Source organism: Mixophyes fleayi, chromosome 10, assembly GCF_038048845.1.
Source record: "Mixophyes fleayi isolate aMixFle1 chromosome 10, aMixFle1.hap1, whole genome shotgun sequence".
NCBI lineage: Eukaryota > Metazoa > Chordata > Amphibia > Anura > Limnodynastidae > Mixophyes > Mixophyes fleayi.
This window is the reverse complement of record NC_134411.1, coordinates 46,017,622-46,042,729: the sequence shown is the minus strand read 5'-3', so window position 1 is coordinate 46,042,729 and position 25,108 is coordinate 46,017,622. Positions and strand designations below refer to the sequence as shown.

General features: G+C 37.2%; 1 protein-coding gene across 6 annotated transcripts; it reads right to left on the bottom strand.

Annotated features, from left to right (window-relative positions):
* Nucleotides 1-1,990: 1,990 nt before the first annotated feature.
* BRMS1 (BRMS1 transcriptional repressor and anoikis regulator) lies at nt 1,991-23,584 on the bottom strand. Of its 6 annotated transcripts, none has more exons than XM_075188668.1 (11): nt 23,475-23,584; nt 22,834-22,955; nt 14,311-14,401; nt 14,029-14,156; nt 11,601-11,680; nt 9,878-9,974; nt 6,018-6,110; nt 4,250-4,314; nt 3,947-3,986; nt 3,686-3,827; nt 1,991-2,495 (listed from the first exon to the last, which is right to left on the bottom strand). In XM_075188668.1, exons 2-11 carry the CDS (start codon nt 22,937-22,939, stop codon nt 2,372-2,374), a joined length of 966 nt encoding a protein of 321 aa, XP_075044769.1. In that variant the 5' UTR covers nt 22,940-22,955; nt 23,475-23,584; the 3' UTR covers nt 1,991-2,371. The 6 variants fall into 6 exon arrangements, with proteins under 6 accessions (XP_075044769.1, XP_075044774.1, XP_075044771.1 ...); XM_075188673.1 differs by having other exon boundaries at nt 3,686-3,809; XM_075188670.1 differs by having other exon boundaries at nt 23,488-23,580.
* Between the last annotated feature and the right edge of the window lie 1,524 nt (nt 23,585-25,108).

Genomic DNA, 25,108 nt, shown 5'->3' with positions numbered 1-25,108 from the left:
ATCAATTATGTTGAAATTGTGATAAGATGAGCAGTAAATGAGTGACTTTAAAGAAGTTAGCCAGCTTAACATACATTGCAATATATAAAACCATCAATCCATGTTTTAAGAGGACACTTCAAAGTGGCTATATAATATACTTAATTTATTCTTTTAAGTTGGGGAGTTTAATGAGCAGACCAATGAGATGCCGCAAAGCCCAGTATTGCGGATTCTCATTGGTCTGGTCACTTATCCCTGGTTTTCAGCCGGAGCTGTGAGACTAACCATAGAGCCTAGCCTGCGTGGAGCAGAGCCTCAGGCTTGTAGAAGGGTCGAGCAACAATGCTCTACTTCCTCCCTAATGTAGAGCAGTTTTAGTGTACTGCCGGACTTGAAAGCAGATAACTGTCAGTTCTATTAATATTAAATGATTATAAGGAGTAATAAAAGCCTCCATTTTGCTTAAATCTTTTCTACACACCCTCAAAATATTTGGAGCTAATTTAATATGGAATCTGCTGCATTAGGATGGTAATCTTGGATGAGAATATGGATCTCTTTAGAACTCATTTTAGGGAAAAAAGACTAAAGGCTATTTTATACATGTATTTGTTTGAAGCAGAACATAGGTGACCTTTATTAAAATGCACTTGTCACCTACACAATGTAGAGGCAGCCATTTTGATTGCTAAACCAATACACATGAATGCAGCCTATGATTCCAACAGAAACAAATAAAAGCACTGCCTGACTAATTTTTTGTGGATTATGTTGCACTCTCAAATACTTTTTTTAGCCCATAAAATGGCTGGTTCCATATTTGTAGGCAACTTAAAGGGGAACTCCATCTCCAGGGAACTTCTACCGTCCAATATAATGTTGAAAACTGGAGCTTCAAATGTTGTGAACCATTTAGGATTGTCATTTGTTTCGTCTGTAATTCACATTCTAACTTGTTTGCCAATATGCACTTAGCAATGACACTATACATGTTCTCTATTAATGAACAGTTTATACAACTGATCACTAAAACAAGTTATGTTTTTGGTTTTTTTAACAATATATTAACATCCTACAGTAAAAGTAATTTTATAATAAAAGTAATATTCTCAGACACGGTGAATGCAAATGGAATCTGTTCATGAAAATCGGTTATAGAGGGATGCAATGGAAGCTGAATGAAGTTTGAACACATTTAATAAATTGTCATCAACCTTTTTTTAGAAGCATTTTTTTCATAGCTCTTTATCATTTTAGCAAATTCAAGCTAAAAATACAAGCAGCTACATTCACCATCCTAAGCATTATATCTTAGCTAAACAAAAAAGGTAACAACCTCTCCACACTGCCTCAAACGGTACTTACCAATACAGCATAGAGTGGCACCTAAAATAACATCTTTTTATTGTAGATGTGTAAGGCTTCACATCGCTGGACAGTGGGGAAAACATGGACATACAAGGTAGACAAAATAAATACAGACATGAAAACAAAGGGTAGGGAGAGAGCTTTACATTCTAATTGGAAAATGGTACAGCCAATAAGAGTGTGGCCGATTCACTTTTAATGTTTTCGGGGCTGCACACTACAAAGAAGTGCCTGGTAGCAGCATTCTCTACCTGCTTCCCAGCCACATGCAGTGTCATAACCAGTAGCACACAGATTGGCAGATGACACCGGCCATTCTCCAGAGTAGAGGGAGGACTCCACATTCTGATTGGTGAATGGCTGGAACTATCCAGAGACGGGGGGGGGGGACGCTGCCAACTCCCCCACCCTCTCCAAAAAAGAAAAGTCTATATACATGCCTCTTTTGCGAGGAAGCATTAGTGTGGGTAGTATAAGTGGGAGTATAGTAAGCTCTAATAAAGAAAGAGATTTTAGTGCGTTATTCACTTCTGCAAAGAATATGGTCAAAATATCCACACGACAAAACAGCTGGTTGGTGAACGGTTTGATAAGGCGGTCCCAAACCTTTTATCCAAGTAAACATCATTGAGCAAGACTGTTCAGATCCAAACAAAATTCTTTATTGTCTAAGTTAATGGTTATAAAAATACATAATTTTAGTTTGTGCAAAAAATGTAAAATATAGGAAAATAATTATATACTATATGTGAAGAAATGTTCAGCTCCTATACTAAATTCCAGCCTCCTCTCTGCAAACACAGTATATTGAGTATAGCTCTCTAACCCCCAATCCCAAGCAATTCATATACAATTAATTTCCACTCCACACACACACACAGTACAATGTGCTGCACTGCTCATACACACGCATTCATCATCCAAAGATGTCGCAGTACATATTTCATTCTACATTAATCACCCGCCACCATTTTAAAGAGATCCACAGTTCAGATGCACTGAAAAACAGGAGGGCACCATTTTATTTTCCTGCTCTTCTCACTGAATATTTGCCTTTCTGTAATTGTGAAACATAAATCTTTGTTTTGCTGCTGTCTCCCCGTCTAAGCCAAACTTCTCCTGTGCTCACTGCAGTGATCACAGCCCTGCAGACAGAAAACAGTGAATGACACAACATGATAAAGATTCATAAGCTCCTAGGTATTAACAGGTGTTATGTATAAAAAGTAGGGCTCGTTAGCCATTACACTAGCAACTTAAATAGCAAATTAATATTCATTCAAACTGATGTGAATTGATAAGCTTCATTCCCCTGTACATTGCTGTGTCCCCAAAAACGTTGGTCTCCTCTCTATACAGGTAATGAGTGTGTTTTAAAAGGAATCTATTCCTATATTTTCTATTTTTCCCTTTGTAAGGATTCAATGAAATTATTATTAAGTAATGATTGCATACAAATATTCATATTTGAGTACTTCTGATGTGCAATGTAAGGCTGGGTACACACTACAGCGTTTTCAGCCGATTAACAGGCCAATCAAACGATAAACAACCGTTCGACCCAATAACGCATTAGTGTGTACACTCCAATGATGAACGATTATCATTCCAAAACACATCGTATCATTTCATTTGATTTTTAAATCGAACTAAAAATCTCATTCAACAATGGAACGATGTTGTTACAATTCTGTAGTGTGTATGCACTTATGACCAGCAGTGTCCATAGATCTTTATGGAGTGCGCAGAGTCACTATCTTTTCAGCAGATGGTTACAACAGATGAAGAGCACAGATCTGAAAGTAAATCGTGTAAAATGTGTTTAGTGTGTACATATGAATTGGTGTGCCGATTGGGACTTTTTTTTTTTAAAATCATTGGTAAAATCATTAAGGATATTCCATCGGGAGAAATTCTGTATAGTGTGTACCCAGCCTTAGTCGACTTGCAGAGCATAGCATTTAGTACACTTGCATTGTTTTCTTTCTTTTAATCAGAATCCCTAGATCTCTTCCTAGAGGTCTCCTATTAATCAAATGAGGTGTGAATCCTCTGATAATAGTTTTGGCCATTGCCCAAGGTCATGTCCAGAAAGGTCTGAATATATATAAACAGGTGGCCGGCAAAAAGATGGCCGACACTAGACTTCCTCATAGCTTACACAGAGGGAGGAACTACTTTAAGCAAATACACTGCCGTGTGCCAAGCGCAATTAAGCTTAGAAACTATTCGGAAAGAAGGAAAGACTCGAATGGTGAGACAAGAACCACACATAAATGGAAAAGCGGTGCAACAAGAAGAAACTAAAAAGCCATAGTAAATGTGGTGTCCTTACTGTGATGGTGGTTCATCTTTCATATCAAGAATAATGGCTTCTCCTTTGGTGAAGCTCTCGCCTTCATAATATAGGCAGCCATCTTCACAACGAGCACTGAAGTGTTGCTTCTCAACTTTTACACCTGGACAGGGCATATCATCTAATCAAAAGGAGACACAGACTCTAGGAAATGGCGATGAGGTGAATAGTATAGAGGTGAGGAAACATGCATGGAGAGATGCAGAGCTCAGAATACTTTCCCCATTCCCAAAAACTCACTGTCTGATTTCCTTTTCTGTGGAGAAACGGCTGCTTTGGCCTAAACAAAAAAAAAAAATATTCATATGTATAAATACAATTCCATGCTACCAATTATACTATAATGTTTTAAGAGCACCAACTGACTGTCATTCATGTGTAATTGAATTCACTAGTCACATAAACATATTTCCTTAAGTATGTATGAATATTTTATAACTGTATTATAAATTTGGCCCCTCTAGACTAGTGTCTTACTATGAATCAGACTTTCCTCCCATCATAGCTTCAAACTAGAGAGATCAGAAAAATCTTGATTTTTACCTTTTTGATGGCAGTCCAGTCTTCTAGGATATCCAGATCCCGCAACATATACACAATATATGGACCTAATACCTATGTCAAGGAGAACTTAATGCTAGAACTATATCAGATGTGCTGGAAGCTTTGGACGATTACAAAGAAATGTCAAATACTACAGGATGGTAGTGAGATGAATACAAACAGAGATTAAGTATTAAAGTTCACCCATCATCTACATACCATACACTGCCATTTTCTATAGTGAACAAATATTCACAAGAAGTTAGTCTATCAATTTACTAAGAACTTGTTGCTAATGAAATTATAGGTTGCAATCTAATAACCAGTGGTTTAGCACAAAAAAATTGTTCTGCCTCCACTGTGTTAGAGATATATTTTAAACACACATGATCTAGATGTTTTTAGGTATGTTTGTCAAGAGTCATAGCACAGGATGTATATGCTGCATGTCTGTATGTACCCAGTTTTAAAGTGAGTGAGCTAGAACAACCTGACACCAGGAAGGTCATCAGAATGTTCCTGCAGCAGGATATTTCAGCAGAGCAGTGTACTAGTCCCAGTTCTAGTGAGAGGTAGTTCATAGTGAATTGATCAACTACATTCTCCTGAATAAAGATAATAAGATCAAATAAAACTGTATATTGTATGCATGATAAAATCTTGTTATAACAGTATTGCTTTATAATTGAAAGAACATTTTGTGACAAGAAATACTTCCATTCTTTAGAAATAAAACTAATTAAGTGTTTTTACTGAGTGAAACAATGTCTCAGAGCTTTGACACATTCACAAGTTGGTAATAATATGCAAGCATTATGTGTGTTGCCATATTTTGCCCAATAGGTAGCCCTGTTCCATTGGTATTTTTAAAGCCTGGACTTTCGCTCTTTAATGCTACTTTGTCTGTGAGTTGTTGCAGGCTACAAAACTTTTACACTTGTAGCCAAACTTCACTGTAATACAAGCATTCATCTCAGCTTGCCTGCACTTTGCACATGATACAGCTACTGCCGGCCTTGAAATCTGGAGTACTTGGTAGAGTTTGATGATGTCACATAAGTGTTCTCAACAGCACAGTGAGCAGGGAAAAAGGGATATTGGTTTCCCACTTAATATCGCAGCAACTTGAATACTGTAGGTAGCATCCCTGGACTTCATGTACCTCCTATTTGCCACATTACTGTAAGATTGACACATGCCCCTCTAATAGAAGATCCAGGAATGCAACCTCGTTTTAGTCAAGTAAATTTAATTTATATCAATAGAGCTCATTAAAGTTGTGAGCTTTTCAGGACTCCCGTGCCAAAATGACTAGAATATTGGAAATAAACCATTTATATAGTTTAAGATTTGTTAAAAATTTATTTTTGGCATAGAATCATCTCTGCTCCCAGACGCAGATTAGCGAAGCTTGGTGCAAAAAAAATGTCCCCATACTCCTGAAGACAGAAATCATCCAAAAAAATGTAAAATAGATACAAGTTAAAATAAAACGCTTTCATTCACATACAAAAGATTTGTGATCATCTGTTGTACTCATCATCTAAGCGGTTTACCTATTAAAATACCTTTCTCTTGTGCTAAGGTGGTATAAAGAGTTTGGACTAGTAATATTTCTCATTCCAGGTAACAATTTCAATGTGTGTAGGCCAAACAATACTTGCCAAAACAAACTTTTTATTATTCTGGCTAAAATGTGCTGTGGCTTGGGAACAGTGCACAGCCATTCAGTACGTTATCAATGTAGCACAGTTTAAAAGAAGGATACCAGCAACCAAAGGAACTCTCCTCTTCTTCTCAGACCGGAAGGGATCCCACTTTTTGCGATTTCGTTTTGATCTCAGTTCTTCATCCCACCACTCTAAATAATAAGAAATAAGGAAATAGTTTGGATGGGAACAATATGAGCTACAAGCCCTTCACAGGGAGATACTTCTTGTGACTACATTGTACTTAAAGAATGTCATTTGTTTCACAATAAGAACAAAAGGAGACAACAATGCAGCTTGAACCTAAAGTGTTACATGTAAACAATACTACATATTTTGGACAGGGTGATAAAGGGGGAGGCGTAGTAGTCCAAAATATGTTGAATTATAAGAAAGAAGCTTTGCAACAATTGAATAATAAAGTTTTCTACAGGAAATTAGATACTAATCCCCGTGAAACATACAAGTCAGAAATTAAAAATTTGTTAGACCTTACCGTAGCCGACTGTCATCTCGAAAGAGGAATATAGATTTTTTTATTCACTTGTCACACCAATTTACTACCACCTTCCTAAAATTCATAAACATCTACTTAATCCACCAGGACATCCTATAAATTCGGGTAATGGTTCTTTAACGGTTAATTTGTCTAGTTATGTAGATTTTTATTTACAGCCACTGGTGTCCAAGCTGTGCTCATATATACGTGACTCTACTTATCTTTTGAATCTTCTACAGGATATTGTTTTGGAAGAAATCCTTCCTTACATTAGAGGTCAAATCCCTATATACTAACATTCCACACGATAATGGCCTTCAGGTCATTAAAAAGTTTATAGTTGGACAAACGGAGCTTTCGGTTGAACACCAAAGGTTCCTTGTCAACTCCATACCGTTCATTTTGACACACAACCACATTTCGTTTGATGGGGGTTACTATTTACAGGTGATTGGTACGGCCATGTGGACGAGGATCAGACAGAGTTACGCTAACCTATACGTGGGTGACCTTGAGGAATCCCTAGTTTGGGGAACCGGATTCGGTGCGGACCTCGTTCTCAATAGCCGGTACATAGATGATCTTTTTTTCATTTGGAAAGGGGGTGAATTGAGGGCACTAGAATTTGTTGATTTTCTTAATACGAATGACTGTAATTAAAGTATACTTATAAGTATCATTCTACACATATGGAGTATCTCTCGGCCATGGAGGGGTTGATCTCTACATCCACCTTTTTGTAAAAAGGTGGATTGTAGCAATTACTTACCATATTCCAGTAGCCACCGTCCAAAGTGGAGGCAAAACATCCCTAAGGGACAGTTGATGCGCCTGCGCAGGAACTGTTCCGATTGTAAAGTTTTGTTTTTTTTAACAACAGGCAGAGATCTGTCTAAAAATTTTTGGGATCGCGGGTATCCTTGTTATCTTGTAAATCGAGCCCTGACTGATGTCAAGGACATGGATAGGAAATCTTTATTGAGTTATAATAAAGAGAAATATAATGAAGATGTTCCTGGTTTAGTTGGATGTCGAGTTGCTACATCCGAGGGGATGAAATATGAAAATCAAGGCATAAACCAAAATATAAATAAAAATACAAAGAATAGTAATTGCGAGTGGCCATTTATTTCCAGATACAATAAATCCTTGTTTAATATCAAGAGAATTTTATGTTCTAATTATCCTATTCTCAGACAGGACCCTTTATTGAAGTCTCTTTTGCCAGATAAACCGGTAGTTGTTTTTAAAAAAGCCAACAATCTTAGAAACATGTTGGCACCAAGTTTTCTGAGGCCTGAATTAGGATTGAAAATAAAATCTGATTTGAATTGGCTTCCTCCTATTCCTGAGGGTTGTATCAGGTGTGGGTAGATTTATTGAAAATAAAAAGTATTATGTCAGATCTATGCACAATGGTAAAACATATAAAATCAGAGGATTTATAATTTGCAACTCTGCGTTTATTGTATATCTGTTTAAATGCAGTTGCAATTTGTGTTAAGTAGGTAGAACAACAAGACCTCTAAAAGTTTGATTTAATGAGCATAGGCAAAATATTTTGTGTGGTTTAGTAACCCTGATTGTTTGACATAAACAGGGTTGGAACATATCAAGATTATGCCCAAATTCAGCAACCTCTGTAAACAGGAGGTGTATTGGATTTATCTTCTTAATACATTGTCCCCTAATAGTCTTAATGAATCTTTAGAACTTAATGATATTGTTTAGTCAATTTAGTTATATTAGATTTTTGTAACATTTGTTCGTCCATTTATTTGTGGGCGTTATCGTCTAATAGCCATGTTTATAGCACACCATTTCCCTTTTAGTGAGTTTTCTAACTAATTTATTAGATGGTGCATACACAAAGTAATGGATTGTGTTTAATAACTGTGTCAGTTTTGTTTTGTCTATATTTTGCCAGAAATTCAGTCTCAGATAGAATTCTGGGGTGACTGATATTTGTAATTTATAATTTCTATCTACCTTTATTTTCTATTCATACCTATTTTACATACAGATGAGGGTTGTGGTTAATAAAATATGATAACATGTGATATGAACGGGGATAAACATGAAGATATCAACAATACGATTTAAATTAAAAATTGAGAACATGAATCTGTCATAGATAACTAAATATATATATTTAAAAGTTTTTTATTTATGTTGTTTGGATTATTTTGATCAAGTAATCTATGAACCATGGATAAAAGAAGGGTTAAGTTCCCATTGGTGTTAAAGATGAACAGCTAATTAGCAATTGTTGGGGTTTAAAAGGAAGCCCGGAATCTGTAACATTATGTCTGAGGAAATCGCACAGTGGCGATGAAACGCGTCAGTCAAGTTCTATGTGATACTATGTGATACCATGTGATGCATGTGTGGCTATACCTTATTGTCTTTACATACTGGAAGAGGATCTCATTCATGCTCTGATATTGGGTGGTTTCCTGTCATCTCAATACGAGCATAAGGCCAGTGAATTCTCACTGGTGAAATCACCTGACTGTGACGTTACAGCCATTATTTCCACCCAGAGCAGCACTCTCTATGAGCGGTAGGAACTAATCTTTATATATATTGTTGCTAGAGGAATCTGCTTACGATCGTCCTCCCCACAGCTGCGGAGTTCGTCTCAAGGATCATACTGCTATATATGTTTATCACTTTCTCCGTTTGTCTAAGGATTAAATATCCAGGCATCTGGTAAGGAGGCAAGTGACTATACATTGTACAGTTTTATTACCCCACGCATATGGTGGGTTTGATTTGGGGCAAGCTGATGTCTTTATTATCACTACACAACTCCGCTGATCATATTTGTTGATTATATTTGCCAACGGTGCAACATGACTACTTATATTTTTTGGATGGCTGGTTCCAACCAACTGAATGACTGCTTATGGGCAAGTTATATGGGCGTTGATTCCTAAAACCACATGAACAAATTTGGTATTATCACACATGTGATATTTATTATTTTATTATTTATTTGTATATTTTTTTATTTTAATGTTATATTATACATGATATTAATATTCTGCCGTTATTGATATTTTCAGAATACATTTTGGTATTTATATATTTATTCATGATTCATAGTGTTATTTGGACTCTTCTACACTATTGCATATTTTCTTTTCTTACTCATTGTTGAGAATACCTGTAAATTAACAGAAAACCACCAAGTTTGCTGCTACCCACAAGTAAAAGTCCAATTAACCCAAAATGAGATTAATCCAGCAAAGTAACAACATGGCAGTGGCTGACTGTTACATTTTTGCAAAGGAGCAGTGACCAGTATATACACACCAGTAGAGTTAAATGAATGCACGCAACGTATACATGCGCATGTAATATTGCATCAAAATGTAAAACAGTTTATTTTTATATATTTTTTACGTTCACTCATACCCGAGGAGATGTCTATACTCTGGCGATCCTCCTCCAGTCTCTGGATACGTTCCAGGAGTTCACACTGCATATTATCAAACAGGAGAACCTTCTCACTCTGTAAACGGGGGAAAAAAAAAAAAATCAGTGACACTCTGCAGCTAAACTGGACAAGGAGTTAGGAATTTTTAAACTTGTGTATTTTTAGGTTTGTAACTTAAAAAACAGTGAATATATAGTAAATACGTTCGGATTTATAGTCTACACAACATGAATCAAATTGAAAACATTTGGAACGAGATGAAAGATGCAATCAGTGAAATTATCTGCACAAGTAAGAGACAGCTGATTGAACAACTGATTCAGGTTTGGCTTCATGATAATAGAATCAAAGCGTTAGCTTAGAAACCCATTGAGAGCATGCTGTGCCAAGTAACAGCAGTTATCAAAGCCATGGATGGCCCAACCAAGTACTAGCAGAGGTATATACTAACTGAATACATGCAAAAGCTGTTCATATAAACTTATTTTTTTATTTAAGCATTAAATATGTGTATTTGCCATTATTTTATCAAAATTATAAAAGAAACTAAAAAGATTCCCAATTCATTGTCAAACCACTGTCTTATACATCCTGGATTCTCCTGAAAGGACAGATAATAGCAAATACATACAATTTTAAATTTAAAAACACAAGGCTATGTAATATTTCAGTGTCTGTATATTGAGTAAATAATAATAACTTTTTATACAACCCCTATTCACCCATTTGAAAATTTATGGCCGCCTATGTAAAATGTTCTAAGGAGGTAAGAATACGAGCTTGGATGTGTGCAACTATGTGCTGCTGTCATACCAGCATGTTCCTGCCCTGTGTAATACGTTTTCTGAGTACTGTTACCAAGTAGAAAACTTTGCGGGTTCGGCATTCAGTGACGGTGGGCCCCCACAATTTTGCCTCTTAAGGAGAAGGAAGGTTTGCATTAGGCAAATTAGGCAAATCTAAACTCACAATTGAAAACAAAAACAGTAACATTTAACTTAATGCACATCAGAGCATTCTCAGTGTCATATCACACAAGACATTACTGTGCAACTGGATATGAAGCTCTAAAATGCATCTGAAAGCATTTGAACAGATGCCATTTATACACATCTACTGCCTTAACAGTCTGTTAGCATAACCTAAGCCATAAGAAACTAGGATACCTAAATTTGTCAATCCAGATATAAAGTGCATCAGTCACCGCCATGTAAGAGACAGCCATCTTTGTCAGTGAACCAACATTCATGACAATGTAGCCAATAGGGTCCATTCTTTTATAGAGTGGTTCAGCACCAAAGACATCTGGCTCGAATGTGTATAAGCAGCAATTTTCCTACTTTCACAACATCTTGGAGTAAGTCAGTGTGTAAAAACACAGGCACTAGCTCTTTCTAGGTGCGTCTGACTTAATCAGAGCACTTATATACATTCTTCCTCTCCTGCATGTCAGCATGAACCCTATTCTGATGTGGGACACAGAATTAGAGGAAGGAGCAGGATACTCAATAGAACAGTGCGCTATTGTTAAAAATGATTCTAAATTAAATTCAATTTGTGCATCTCACTTCTTCCAAGCCAAATTCAAACAGGAGAAAAAAAACAAACAAACAGATATGCAGACAAAACTCAAGAAAATGGATTACGTTATATATGAAATAAATATAAAATGTCAGAAAAATAAGAAAGTGTATCACTTGCCTCTAAATGTTGCTTAGCACCCTGCAGCTCACAATCGTAACGGTTTTTTATGACATCCAGACAAAAGCCCTTATAAATACCTATAAGAAACAGATGAATAGTTTACTTGTGATCAACAAAATAATTGGTGTATTTCAAAAATAAATGTTTTGTAACTGAACCACAATATATCTGTAATTGAATAAACCTCTTTAGGTTGACATATCGAGCAGTTTCCTTTCTTGCAGGATTACTACTTGCCTGGTAAAATCTGAATTACTTCCGGAGAGTTCCATCAATTAATTTTCTGCTATGTCAACAAGAGAACTTCCATCCACAAAAATAGATTATTGCTGAACTTTACAGATTATAGTCAATACACTATGAAAAAGGAAGCCAAAGAGCACTGGGCATATTGTTGTGGGTACAAGCCAGTATTATACTATACTGATGATCTTCCTTTGCAGGCAGCGGTTATACAGCTTACCTGCTTGTTTAATATGCTGTGGAGGCATATTGTATGTTCATGCCTAGATCGACTCATACACAAACCAACAAATCCGTATTCCAACAAGGAGTTTTTTTACATGTGGATTATTTTATATCATTAAAAAAAAATAAAAAATAGTAGGAGTGGTGCTAAACAAACAACGTCCCATGTGACAAGAACTCCAGTGAAACACTTCAAACATATGAGGATACTTCTAGTGTCAGGGCGGTGTCCAGATTCCACATAACACAGCTATTGTACAGGAGGTGCTTACACAATCTAGAAAATACCAACAGAAGAAAGGGCTCCTTCTGGTGTAGTAATTTAGAGAAACAATTCATATATTCATTAGTTGTTCAATATAACGGTGTACCAAAGTGAAATAAAAAACAGGCTTCTCTGAACCACTTTCTCTTGGTCCTGGATGTCTCTTCCTCAAAAGACAGATAGTATTTCCTTCAATACGTTATAACCTGAACATGTTAAATGCTGTAACTGTAAATCTTTGTTTACACCTACTCAGCAGAGCCCCTGTGCCGTGCTACCCAGGAGGCACTCAGCAATCTGGTAGAATGTGCCCTCACATTTTTGGAAACAGATCGCCCTGCTCCAATGTAAGCGAAGTACCAAAGTAATCCACCTAGCAATGGTCTGTTTGGACGCTGGCCAACAACTCTTGTGCACATTATAGAGGACCAAATCTTCAACTGTCTTACACACGAGTCCTATGAACATAGGTCCTCAAAAGTCTGTCCACATCCAAACAGATCTCTTCTTCTGGAGAAGGACGGAATCAAAATTTCCTGATTTAGATAAAACTTGGAGACAACTTTGAACTGAAAAGAACAGCTCTCTCTACATGAAAAATAAGATATGGACACCTACAAGACAAAGATCCAAAACTTTCCTAGCTGTAGAGATGGCAAAAAAAAATAAAAAATAGTCTTTCAAGTAAGTAACTTTAACTCCACCAAATCAAAAGGTTCAAAAGAAGGATCCTGTAAGGGTGTTAACACCAGGTTGAGATCTAAACCCTGGCGACTTAACAGGTCGTGTCTTAGAGGCAGACGCCACGATGGGAACATTGCCATATTAAGAATGTACAAGTACCACAACCTTCTTGTTAGCCCGATGCTACCAAATTCATCTAAACGCCATATTTCAAGTCCAGTAATAGAGTTGAAACAGCTGTATCAAAGTCGGATACATCTCAATCCAAAATGCTTTAAATTAAAGACATCCATTTTTTGTTTTTGTGAGGCATTGCTACTTTATATTATTACATTATCGTTTATTTACAAGATACTACAACTCTGTTGGGACAGAAAGTCAGTATAACAAATCCTATATAATACAACTTCTATGCAAAAATAAGTCATGCAAAAACACCAAGCAGCTTCATACAAGGTTGTCTGAGAAGGTGCAGACATTAAACAGGTGGTAAGAAAGGGTCCTGCTTGTGAGTGCTTACAATCAAGCAGAGATAACTTTTGTTTTAAGAAGGCACTGGGATGTAGTAAACAACCAAACACCATTTCAACCTTCATTCCTGGTAGATAGGAGTGTACACTAGTCTTCAGGTTCACCAAGTCCTCAAATGACACAGTCCAAACAGAAGAGACAGTAGCACACATCAGCAAAACGATTTATTGAACCCAAAAGACTAGCCAACATGTAACAAACCAAAAGGTCCTGTTGTGACTGAAACGTCCTTTTTTGGGCTCAATAACTAGTTGGAATCAGTGATGATGCCCCTTTTCTATTCGGCATAGGTGGGATTAATTTCAACTAGATTTTGATAATATCAGGTAATACACAGACTAAAATCAATTCACACAGAAATCATTTCATGTTTATTAACATTAGTGGTCCCCATTGAAGTCATGCTGCGCTGTTGAGGCAAAATGAAATATATCAAACTTCAATTGAGTAGCACTGTAGTGGCGGAAATAAGGTTACCTGCAACTTCAATGCGGATTTTCATGTTCTTCTGTAGGTCTGTTAAAGGATTAATATATTCCATGGCTCTACCAGAGGTCACCTCTTCCAGTTTGGCCTTTAGCTGGCTCAATCTTTCTTTGAATAACCTGTAGTATTAAGGAAAAAAACTAAACATCTATTTGTACCCATGATGTTCTTTATCTAGACACACAAGCAATAAAGTATGGCACATTGGAAGATGCCCACACACAGAATCACATTGAGAGAGACAGAAATGAGGGAGGTGATGGTGGTACTCACTTCTCTTTCAGTTCTGAAAACTGTTTTTCCAAGTGACACATCTCATCAAGACATTCGTTTCTGCGACGCTCACAATCCAGGTCATCCATCTCTGCCAAAATATATAAAGAATTCCCTCTTAGAGTAGGATTATGTTAAATATATTACCAATAAAAGAAGTGATCAGACATTGTAAAGTCAAATTATAGATTTAGGCTCAACCATGCATAGGTACACTACTCCTCCTCTCTCACTTAGGGCTAGACTTACTAAACTGCGGGTTTGGAAAAGTGGAGAAGTTGCCTATAGCAACCAATCAGATTCTAGCTTTCATTTATTTAGTGCATTCTACAAAATGACAGATAGAATCTGATTGGTTGCTATAGGCAACATCTCCACTTTTCCAAACCAGCAGTTTAGGAAATCTAGCCCTTAATCTTTCTTTTACATAGCACAGGGTCAGTTTACAAATATAAAACAAGAAAGAGGAACAACGGTCTGAAACTAGAGATAGTGAAAAACAGCCCAACTAGCAGAAGAAAAGCCCATCAGTCCAATCATGGGCACTAGAGGGAATATTTAGGAGGCTGGTATCGTTTTCTCCTCCAGACTAAGAGGGACACAGAACTCAATGATGGAGACATCGAAAATCATCAAAATGGGAGGTAATTAAAGATTTTAAACATTTATTTGTAATTTGGGGTAAATATAGGCTCTAGATTAATAAATCTATATTACACTATGGTAGCAATAATCGGTTCAACTAACTAAAATTTGTGATTGCTTGGACCTACTTTGGCGAGTTAGAATCTATAACTTGACATTCTGTTCCCCATGAGTGAACTTGTCACTTCCTAGAAAGGATAGTCTTTCCATACTACTTAACACTTTATGAAATGGAGATGTCAAAAAAAAACCAGATGCTTTATAGCAAAGGTGAACGGAAACTGGGATTCTGATCTACTCTAAAAACAGAAAATATTTGTGATCTACCACAGTATGCAGTGTAATATTTAGTAGGTCAACTAGGCAATGATATGTAACAACGTCAAACCTTTACATTTTTAATAAAAGAATCAAAAATATGACAACACTTATTCTGCGTGAAGGATTCAGTATCTTGCTTTAAAAATGAATGTAGAAAAATAAAGGAACGTGAAAAGTAGAAATTGCAAGTCAGTATGACCGGTGGTGTTTTGTTTGTTTTGCGAGAATATAATGAAAAGAAAAAAAGAGTGAAAGGAGAGAAGGAGAGATAAAAGGGAGAAGGAGGGTAGGTCAAAAAGACGGAGTGGCAAGGGTCACCGTGGGTGTGAGGGCAGAGTGAAGGGCGAGCACAGCGTTTAAGCTATGTGAAGAAATAGCAATACTTCCAGTATTGCACAAGAGTTACAGGAGCAAGCCAAACAAATATGTATTTGACACACACAATGAAGTCACATATTTACAGGACAATCTCCCACCTACCTACAATAGAGAAAAACAAATAACTGCAATCTCCTGATCACAGATGGAGGCTATATGGAGAAAGCACTATCTCCAACGCTGCTGTGTACCAGGTGGCAGCCTCTATACCTCAACAAGAGTGACAATGGAATATGCAAATGAATGCGCATCACAAATACTAGAACTTCAGAATGTGATGATGATACTGATAGAACACCAATATGATGGAGGGGAAATGAAAACAACTTAACACAAACACAAAACGGTCCATGTTAAGATATAAATTATCTGGCACACAGGAGATCATTTCCATTCTGTAAGGGATTGAAATAGTTTAGTCAGCAACTATATAAGGAACACGTGTCATCCCCACATGAAACTATAACGGTAATACAAGTGGAAACCAGTAACCATGGATTACTGGTGATACAAGTCACCACATTATGTTGATTTTTACAGAGCGAGAAGAAAGCTATAATGCTCATATAGTCTCAGGTAAACCAAAGAGAGTAGTGCAATGGGCATGAGATACATTCCCTATAAAGACCCAGGGAGAAAAGACTGCTCACAATTTCTTTCCTTCAGATATTTTAAGATCTATGGTAAGCTAAAATTAATCACTGATATTATTATTTATAAAGTGCCAAACTCTCCTGCAGCACTGTACAGGTTAAACCACAATAGGAATGAGAACCGTGCTCAAAAAATCTTTCAATTTAAAGGATCCTAAAGATTTCAGTCAAAAACACATACGACAGAAAGAAACACAATTCCCATAGATTGTAAGCTTGCGAGCAGGGCCTTCTCAACTTTTTGTCTGTTTTACCCAGTGTGTTTATTAGTTTATTATGTTTGTCCCCAATTGTAAAGCGCTACGGAATATGTTGGCGCTATATAAATAAATAAATGATGATGATGATGTAAACCTTTACATTTTTAATAAAAGAATCAAAAATATGACAACACTTATTCTGCGTGAAGGACTCAGTATCTTGCTTTAAAAATGATGCATAACTTGCACCAAAATCACATGTGGATGTGTCATTTGCGTACACGTGACTACGATACCCTGTGACTAGGATACCCTGTGACAGACAGAGTCTGTCTATGACACAGTGTCTTACCTGGGATCAGAGCTAGACAAAAGAGCACATGAACGTGGGCAGATGAGGTTCCCATAGAGAACAGAACAGACAGCAAAGTGTGAGCTGGTGATGTCTCCAGGTGGAGTGTCTGCCTAAGTATGTTTATGGTGGAAGGACATCTCAAGAGTTATTATACCAGTGCTTGAATTCATGCGCTTAAACCGGAATGAGCAGCAAACAGTAGGCATATTCACCAGCATCTTAAAGACAGCACATGCGCAATGCAATTCCATGCTCATTAATACAATACTTAAACCTTAATCAAGTGAACTATTAACGGAGATTGACCAGTTGGCTTTGATCTACTATTTGGCCACCTCTGCTTTTTAGTGTGTGTAAGGTCATGCCTCAATAGTCCGAAATATTTGTAATCGGTATATTGTATAATTGAGAATATAATTCAGGTTAGCCTCATCCAAATCACCCTGAGGAGCTTTCTTTAATAAAAATATGAACTGCACCTCTCACCTAGCCTTTACATTAAACTCCTCTTTTTATGGCAGGAAGGTTGACCATAGAGAAATATTTGGTGTTTCTACAGGACCAGAAATTGTGGAAAAAGGTAGCGTTACAATGTATACATTTGGGGCAGCGTCTCGTCTCAGTGGGCACCATATGTTTTCGCTGGTATTGTGATATATTCACCCTATTGAGTGTTTGAGGTGCACTTCTTGTAGGCTGGCCGACGTGAGATTTTTCATTACACGTTCAAAATGATCAAGGAGGGGTCGTGCATCAGGTAAATTGGGTACTTCTTTCCGAATACGGTCAGTGTCTTTGACCATAAAAGGGCTAAGTTCGTTGACGCCAAGTCCTTCTAAAGATATTTGATCCTGTATTTGTTACTAACAAGAAAGTGCAGTAGGGATTCAAATGCATCAGGTTCAGGTAGAGTAATCTTATTCTGAGTAACAAAATGTAATGTCCGATTCTTAGATACATGTAGAATTGGGTAGTCGGAAGATTTTTTTTCCGCCTTTAGTTGTTGGAAAGTGTATAATGTGCTTCCAGGATCAAAAACATCCTTAATAGTAGCAATTCCTTTTACTTCCATTCAAGGAAAGTTGCATTATCTAAACTAGGGGCAAAAGCTGGGTTTCCTCAGAGAGTAAGGAACTTTGTGTGAGTAGTGTCCAGATGGTATTATTTAGTAATATAGGACCATGCTTTAAGTGTGGTTGAACAGTAGATTATGTTGGAGATTATGTGGTATCTGTGACCTCGGCAAATGCAACAAAACAGTCCTCGAGTAAGGAGCAAAGTTTTTGTTATTTGAAAATTCACGTTCAAAAGAGCCAGTCTGAGGCATATCTAAAGGCAGCAGACTGAGAGAATGCCATGTTAGGGAAGCAGTTGCCCACTGTGTTTTCTGCGGAGGGCGAATTTGGCTCAAGCAATTTAGATTTCTTAGACTGCCAAAGAAATGCCAAAAAACATTTTAGTACAATGGTGAGCGTCAGATTGTCGTTGCTCTTTTTATGAAGCTTATACGTAAAAGTATGCCCAATGCAAAAAAAAAAAAAAAAGAATTTATATACAGTTCTCACTAAAAGGCTCCATAAATATTCCTATATTTATGTTACCGCAGAAAAATGTTTAACAAAAGTGAACATTGCTTTCACATAACAGTAAGTAGACTGCACATTCACTCTAATCAACAGACTACTGTATCACACAGAAATCTCTTGTACTGATATACATCTGAATGAATAACTGGTAATTCCACATAAACTGTTCCAATTTTAAAAATTCTCTCATGTTTGCCATTTTCAGAAAGCCACAATTTTTTTAGCAGACATGTATATCCAAAAATCTGACTGACTGTCTCGGGTAAGAGAATAAAAAAACCCAACACAAAACACATTTTGTTCAGAATTCAACATGATTTAAAATTTAATATACAACATGACTAGGTTTGAGGGTTCAAATTTTGAAAACATTTAAAAAAACAAAAACATAAGACTAAAACATCAAGGAATAAACACAAATGGTTTGAAAATTTTAAAAAGACAGTCAATACCAAATGTAGAGCTGGTATCCCAATGGGTTCTTATATTATTATTTTGTTTATTGCAACAAAAGATTTTCAGAACTGTGTCTATAATTTCATCTGTCCCTATACTGTACACTGAAAGACTTAACGAGAAAGGATTATGATCCTTTTCTATTTAAAATAAAAGGATGAGACTGACAGTAGATAGATGATCTTTACTAAAAACACCAGAAACTTTGTTTCAGGATTCAATAGGGACCATAAAAAAATGGGAGTCTGTAATACAGAAAATCTGGCAAATGTTAAAAAAGGACCCATTATTGGAACCGTTATTAACACCCCCCTAGGAAACCATGAATGATCATATGAATAAGATGTCGGAGTATTTACTATATTTCCATGAAGTTAACAAGATTTACAGGAGCAAGCCAAACAAATCTGTAGTTAAAACACACAATAAAGTTACATCTATTTACAGGACAATCTCCCACCTACCTACAATAGAGAAAAACAAATAACTGCAATCTCCTGATCACAGATGGAGGCTATATGGAGAAAGCACTAGCTCCAATGCTGCTGTGTACCAGGTGGCAGCCTCTATACCTCAACAAGAGTGACAATGGAATATGCAAATGAACACGCATCACAAATACTAGAACTTCAGAATGTGATGATGGTACATACTGACAGAACACCAATATGATGGAGGGGAAAAGAAAACAACTTGTTAACACAAACCAGTTCATGCTAAGATATAAATTATCTGGCACACTGGAGATCATTTCCTTTCTGTAAGGAAGTGAAAGTTTAATTTAGTCAGCGACTATGTAAGGAAGACATGTCATTAGAGTTTCATATGGGGATGACATTACAAGTGGAAACCAGTAACCATGGATGTGATACGAGTCACCACACTATTTTGTTTTTTACTGAGCGAGAAGTTACAAATAAGACCATATTGAATTAGGTAAACCAAATGGTGCAGTGTAAGAGACAGGTTATGAGACATGAGATACATTCCCCAAGGGGGAAACATTGCTCAATTCTTTCCCCTCAGTCTTTTTTTTTTTTTTTTAAAAGTTTATATTTATTAAAAGGTCATAGTAATAACAAGTCAATGTGTATTAACAACAGAGGTTAATAGAAATAGTTTTGTACACATGTAGAAAAATAAAGGAACGTGAAAAGTAGAAATTGCAAGTCAGTATGACCGGTGGTGTTTTGTTTGTTTTGCGAGAATATAATGAAAAGAAAAGCGTGAAAGGAGAGAAGGAGAGATAAAAGGGAGAAGGAAGGTAGGTCAAAAAGACGGAGTGGCAAGGGTCACCGTGGGTGTGAGGGCAGAGTGAAGGGCGAGCACAGCGTTTAAGCTATGTGAAGAAATAGCAATACTTCCAGTATTGCACAAGAGTTACAGGAGCAAGCCAAACAAATATGTATTTGACACACACAATGAAGTCACATATTTACAGGACAATCTCCCACCTACCTACAATAGAGAAAAACAAATAACTGCAATCTCCTGATCACAGGTGGAGGCTATATGGAGAAAGCACTATCTCCAACGCTGCTGTGTACCAGGTGGCAGCCTCTATACCTCAACAAGAGTGACAATGGAATATGCAAATGAATGCGCATCACAAATACTAGAACTTCAGAATGTGGTGATGATACTGATAGAACACCAATATGATGGAGGGGAAATGAAAACAACTTAACACAAACACAAAACGGTCCATGTTAAGATATAAATTATCTGGCACACAGGAGATCATTTCCATTCTGTAAGGGATTGAAATAGTTTAGTCAGCAACTATATAAGGAACACGTGTCATCCCCACATGAAACTATAACGGTAATACAAGTGGAAACCAGTAACCATGGATTACTGGTGATACAAGTCACCACATTATGTTGATTTTTACAGAGCGAGAAGAAAGCTATAATGCTCATTTAGTCTCAGGTAAACCAAAGAGAGTAGTGCAATGGGCATGAGATACATTCCCTATAAAGACCCAGGGAGGAAACACTGCTCACAATTTCTTTCCTTCAGATATTTTAAGATCTATGGTAAGCTAAAATTAATCACTGATGATATTATTATTTATAAAGTGCCAAACTCTCCTGCAACACTGTACAGGTTAAACCACAATAGGAATGAGAACCGTGCTCAAAAAATCTTTCAATTTAAAGGATCCTAAAGATTTCAGTCAAAAACACATACGACAGAAAGAAACACAATTCCCATAGATTGTAAGCTTGCGAGCAGGGCCTTCTCACCTCTTTGTCTGTTTTACCCAGTTTGTTTATTAGTTTATTATGTTTGTCCCCAATTGTAAAGCGCTACGGAATATGTTGGCGCTATATAAATAAACAAATGATGATGATGATGTAAACCAGCGATAGGAAACTTAATACGCTTCAGGGGCTCTTTAAACTCCAAAAGGGCTGCGCATAACCCATAATCTCAATTTCCGTAAAATAAATTAATACAATAGAGTTAATAAAAGAAAGATAACCATCTGTGATAACATAACATATCATCAGGCATTTTGAACAAGTGTTACAAGCAAATAACAAACAAATCTGACAGTAAAGCAAGAAAAAAAAAAGTTTGGGGCCGCAGGTGAAAGCAGAACGTACTAGCAGACTATCTCAGCCGCATATAGATCTATCCAGGCAAGTGGAGTCTAAATTTAAAAGCCTGCTACATGTAGTGCTGATAAAGCCTTTACATTATTTTTTGCCGAAAGCATAATTTTCTATTTCCGCCATCATTGCTCTGCTTCCTCCCTGACTTATGAAGGCCACCAGAGTCCTGCTGTCTGAGTATATCCGTGGTGTTTGATAAAGGAAATGTTGAATTGCTTTCCAAACCACTTTTCTTTCTGTGATCATGCACTGTGTTACATCACCCACTAAAGCTCTGAAAGTGACATTCCTCTGGTCACTAATTTTGGGCTTATCCGCTATTTGAGAGATCACTTGGTCGTCTTTTAACGTTTTATGATCACATCCAATGAAAACCATTTGAGATTCAATTTCTTTAAGATCTCTAGTTGGAGATCAACTTGCCCACAGAATTAATCCTATTGCTGAAGAAAACATTCCCAACAGGGAAGTAGCAGAGCATCGATTTCCAGGTTGCTATCCCTACCACAGCTTACACCTCAGCAGTATATCACTGGGAAGAAAACCAGGTAAGCCCTGTATTACAGAAAAAATAAAACAAAACATCAAAGTATTCTCTAGATGACCCGTCTAGCTTGGAGAGACACAAAAATACATGGAGGAAGGGGAGGAGCTTGCTTATATACTCACTAAGGGGGCACTTTTTAACCAGTCTATAGCGAAACAAAACAGAAGCAAACCCATGGTAAAGACAGTCCTGTTGGATTGAATAGTCAAAAAGGATTTCTTTCAAGTACCCTGCATCTTGGGTCACAGGATTTAACCACAAAGTACATGTGTCTCTCTTATGTTTTTTTTAAGAAACATTTGACAAGGGAAACTTAGAGAACGCACCACTTAAAGAAAGAGCACACCTTGTAGAGCTAGGTCAGGTATTGCATGTCACAAAGTTGCTATCTGCAAACATACATTACTAGCGGAAGGCAATTGACATCTATATTTCAACAACCAGTGAATAACACAATACAGGGAAAAAAACAAAACAAAAAAACGCCGCAAATGAGATCTGTCTGTTGTGCGTGGCTGCAGACCTGAACATACCAACCCACTAAAACTGAAATAAATTTGTTACAATGCATAGATTACACTAATACAATAAAAAGTGGAACACCAATTGTCATGATACTGTCTATTCAGTAGAAAAGGCAACAGCACCAACATCAGAATAGGACTAATGATTAGGAGTGTGGGGACTTTTGTTTATAACTATAATTTATAGCATGATATACAACATTTCTGCCTCAAAGTAATTCTCTAGCAAACACAAACCAGAGCTCTCCTCCTCAGAGTCGGACTGACTAGCGCTGTCTTCCCCATCACTGTCCACCTCTTCCTGACCATTCATTTCTGCAGCTGAATCTGCTTCAGCCTCCATTGTGGAGAATGTGGTTCTAAAAAAGAAAAACATAAAAACAATAATATAAACTGCATCCTGAACTTCCAAGCTCCTTATAAATCATTTTGATTGGCAGTGTGGTATTATATAGCAACAGCTCCCTGCCTCTTGTTGTGCTATCTTTATTGCAACACTTACTAATTTCTGCGGAAGTAAAATAAAATTATTTAACTAGCATTTATTAATATTGAGCCTCATATAATCCTAGATACTGTACTAACCTATATTACTTCTAGAGAAGTTATTATGCAGCATTACTTTTGTATTAGTATACGGTTCATTGCATGTAAACTCTATACATAATCACACAACTCTCACACTATATTATATAGTTGCACTATATAAATAGATGATGCTATAGGTGTGCACTGTGGCATGCATGGTCGCACGTATAATCCCCAATATGCCAAACATATTAATCCTTTCACAATAATAAACTCATACTCTAATAAGAGACACAGTGCATGTTAACCCTTCAGCTGCCGGTATATCACACCTCCCTCTTCCCGGTCACCTGTTTCATTCACTTTTGTTTGTTTGGGTTTTTTTCTTTCTTGCTTCCTCCACTTTGGATGACGTCTTAAAACCACCTCCCACCAATAGCTGCGCACTGACAGACGTGAGGAATACCAATCAGAAGCCAGTGTGCTAGGAGAGCCTCTTAGAGGGGCGGGGTAACTACGATAGAAAACCCTGTTGCTAAATCCAACAAACCGACCAATCAAATTCTTGGTGATAGAGTTGTAGAGAAGCGAACTAGATGCTGCTAGAGTGGTTGCAGCGAGGCATTGTGGGATCAATCTAAGTCCTCCTGTGGATTGATTGCAGATTATATTTGTTTGATTTATGTATTAGTGTCAACAGCCAACTGTCCCTGATTTGTAGGACAGTCCTAGGCTATGATTTATCCCTGGAATTTCGTTCCTATTTTTCAATATTAACCAGTTACCTGTTTTTCTAGTCTGTAAATTATTCAATATCTATAAACTTGGTTACATTAACTATTTGGATGAGTTCAATGTAAATAAGAAGTTTTATTAGACTTTTATCCTACTGCAGTTTAGGCATGTTATCACTGTTTCACTTGTTCGCAATTACTTATTGTCACATTAAGTGGTATATTCAATTAGCCGCAGAGTAACAGTCTTGAAGGGAGTCCGCAGCGATTTAACTTTGCGGATTTCTCTTCACACACACCCCCTCCCTCTTCATAGGGGCATAAGGAGAAATCTGCAATGTTGTGGTACCGGAAAAAGGGCGATTTTCAGAGGAACATCATGGCTAATTGAATTCCCCCTTATGGATCTATTATTTCCTGTTTGCAGTTAATAACTGAATAAATTGAATGCTTGTTATTGTTTTGCAATATGCAATGCTGAACTAATAACATTTTTTTTTAAATAAATGCAATCAAGTTCAGTAGGAATGCCATAATAGCATATTTGCCTACTTTTTATACCCATTGCTCACCACTGTCCAGATTTAATGGGACTATTCCATCTGCAGATCAGGACATTTGTTCCTATTCCAGGACAGTTGGGAGACCAGCCCCACTGACGGGAGCCCCTTTAATGCCACACGGGGGGGCAGCCGGGCAAGCTCCTGGGAGCGGGGGGCATGGAGCTTGCCTTGATGTGCACTGATCATCACTCTCTCTTTCTCCTGCTCTCCAATGGTGCACTGATCATCACTCTCTTTCTCCTGCTCTCCAATGATGCTATGACTGCTTTCTTTCACAGATAGCTTAACTCGTGGCCTAAGCTCTGTCTAAGACTAATTGAATAGCACTAAGCGCAAGGGTATAAACCTGGCCGGAGCTGGGAGACACAGGGTAAAGCTGGGCCGCCTGTTGCACATTAGTGCGCTAGGGATTAACAAGAGCAGTTACACCAGTGTTATGCTGTTTTTTCCCCATTCATGTTAATGACCCATCCATTTCAATGGCCTGATTATGTCAATACAGTTGTGCGCCACATGTTTCCTTTGAAGTTAAGATGTTAAATTATACCTCCCAACCTTTTCTCTTCAATCGGGGCAGGGTGTGTGACCCATTACAATGAGAGCATGACTACATCACAGTGGGTGCGTGATCACACCCCTGGGGTGCACCTAGAGCTTTTGAAGTGCTAGGCTATCCCGTACTCCCCT

Bases quoted from the DNA above. Each gene is read 5' to 3' on its own strand.
- BRMS1 (XM_075188668.1), bottom strand. From the start codon at position 22,939: ATGGAGGCTGAAGCAGATTCAGCTGCAGAAATGAATGGTCAGGAAGAG. The intron at 14,402-22,833 runs GTTTGTGTTTGC...ATATTTTGGCAG, and splicing joins CTCTGAGGAGGAGAGCTCTG to AGATGGATGACCTGGATTGT. The intron at 14,157-14,310 runs GTGAGTACCACC...TTAATACTACAG, and splicing joins TTTTCAGAACTGAAAGAGAA to GTTATTCAAAGAAAGATTGA.